At 69.3% G+C, this 1,256-nt stretch overlaps 1 protein-coding gene across 2 annotated transcripts in view; it reads left to right on the top strand.

The window, feature by feature from the left end:
- Positions 1 to 208: 208 nt before the first annotated feature.
- PPP1R3B (protein phosphatase 1 regulatory subunit 3B) overlaps positions 209 to 1,256 on the top strand; it is a 10,394-nt gene continuing 9,346 nt past the window's right edge. The window contains exon 1 of one of the 2 annotated variants that reach the window (XM_036250130.1): positions 209 to 416. In XM_036250130.1, coding sequence (XP_036106023.1) covers positions 280 to 416 — 137 coding nt within the window. In that variant the 5' untranslated portion in view covers positions 209 to 279. Of the gene's footprint in view, positions 417 to 1,005; positions 1,087 to 1,256 lie in introns of those variants that run through there. The other variant, XM_036250131.1, reaches the window with a different exon arrangement.

The raw sequence follows: 1,256 nt of genomic DNA, 5'->3' as shown, positions 1-1,256 counted from the left end.
CCAGCCCCTGGACTGCAGCCCCAGCCCTCCCGGTGCTCAGGGGATCACGTGGCCGAGCGGTGCTCTCCAGGAGCGCGGCTCCACGGCAATTGGTCACTGCTGGAGTCCCGGGCACGCCCATTGGCTGCGGGGGGCGTTCACGTGAAAGGGGGTCTGGGATGGCATCCCGAGTGGGGAGAGGTGGCTGGAAAGTTAAAGGGAGCGGCGCGGCGGCGGGGAGCCCGAGTCCCAGGTGGCTGCGGGACAGAGGAGGCGAGCGGGCTTCTGGCGGACGGACGGATGCGGCTGCCTGCGGAGGGCACGGACCCGAGTCTCGGCCCCCGCTCCTGCGGTCGCTCCGGCTGCCCCAGCCACTCGGGCACACATGCAGCCCCGGGCTGGAGCCTCTGCACCTCGGGGCTTGTGAGCTGCACCAGGTACGTCCTCCCGCGTCCTGGAGTCCGAGCGCGGGGCCGCGGACACGGCGGCGAGGGCGCGCGGTGGCCACCCTCTGGTTCCTGCCTCGGCACTTTCTCCGTCCGACTTGCAGTTACACCCCGGGGAGGAACACTCTGGACGGCCCCGGGAAGCTGTACTTCCACGTGGAGCGGGCCATCCAGGGCCGAGAGGTGGGGTGGAACCAGGTGCGCCCCGCGGGGCTGGGGCTTCAGAGACCCTTGCCCTCTATTGTCCCTGGGGAATGTCTCCGGAGCTGGCTGGGCGGCGGGGTCTGGAGCTCAAGGAAAAGTCGATTCTTCCCTCTCCCGGCCTCGTTTCCCTGTGAAAGTCAAGGAAACACACTGGGGAGCCTCTCGGGCCGCCGAGGGAGATGGGGCGTGAAGTGCGGCGTCAACCCTGGTCCCCGGTTCGCTGGTCCCCCGACTGGGGCTGTTCGAGCCCCGGGCGAGGCGGCCGCAAGGGGACGCTCGCGGGGCGCGGCTCGGGCCGGGATTACCCCGCCACCCGGCCCTGGTGTAATAATCTGGGCTCCTCCTCCTCCAGGAAACAGGCACAGTCCCGTGGCGGCGGCCTCCCTGCCACCGTCTTCAGGGCTCTCCGATGCAGCACGGAGCGAGCTGGGGAGGGGGCTGCCCCGCGGCCCTACAGGTGGGTGCCGGACAGGCGAAGGAGGATCCTAGAGGGGTTGGGGTGGGTCAGAGAGGGGCCGGGTCGGAGTGACCTGTGGGGTCTTCCCGCCTGGATGCTCCACTCTTTTGAACAGAAAAGGGGGTGTGGATGGGACTCTGCAAGAGTTGGTAGAGGGCCCAGAACGACAT

The sequence above is a fragment of the Molossus molossus genome, unplaced genomic scaffold (genome assembly GCF_014108415.1).
Source record: "Molossus molossus isolate mMolMol1 unplaced genomic scaffold, mMolMol1.p scaffold_m16_p_9, whole genome shotgun sequence".
Lineage (NCBI taxonomy): Eukaryota > Metazoa > Chordata > Mammalia > Chiroptera > Molossidae > Molossus > Molossus molossus.
Note: the sequence above shows the minus strand (reverse complement) of the source record. Positions and strands in the feature narration are given on the sequence as shown.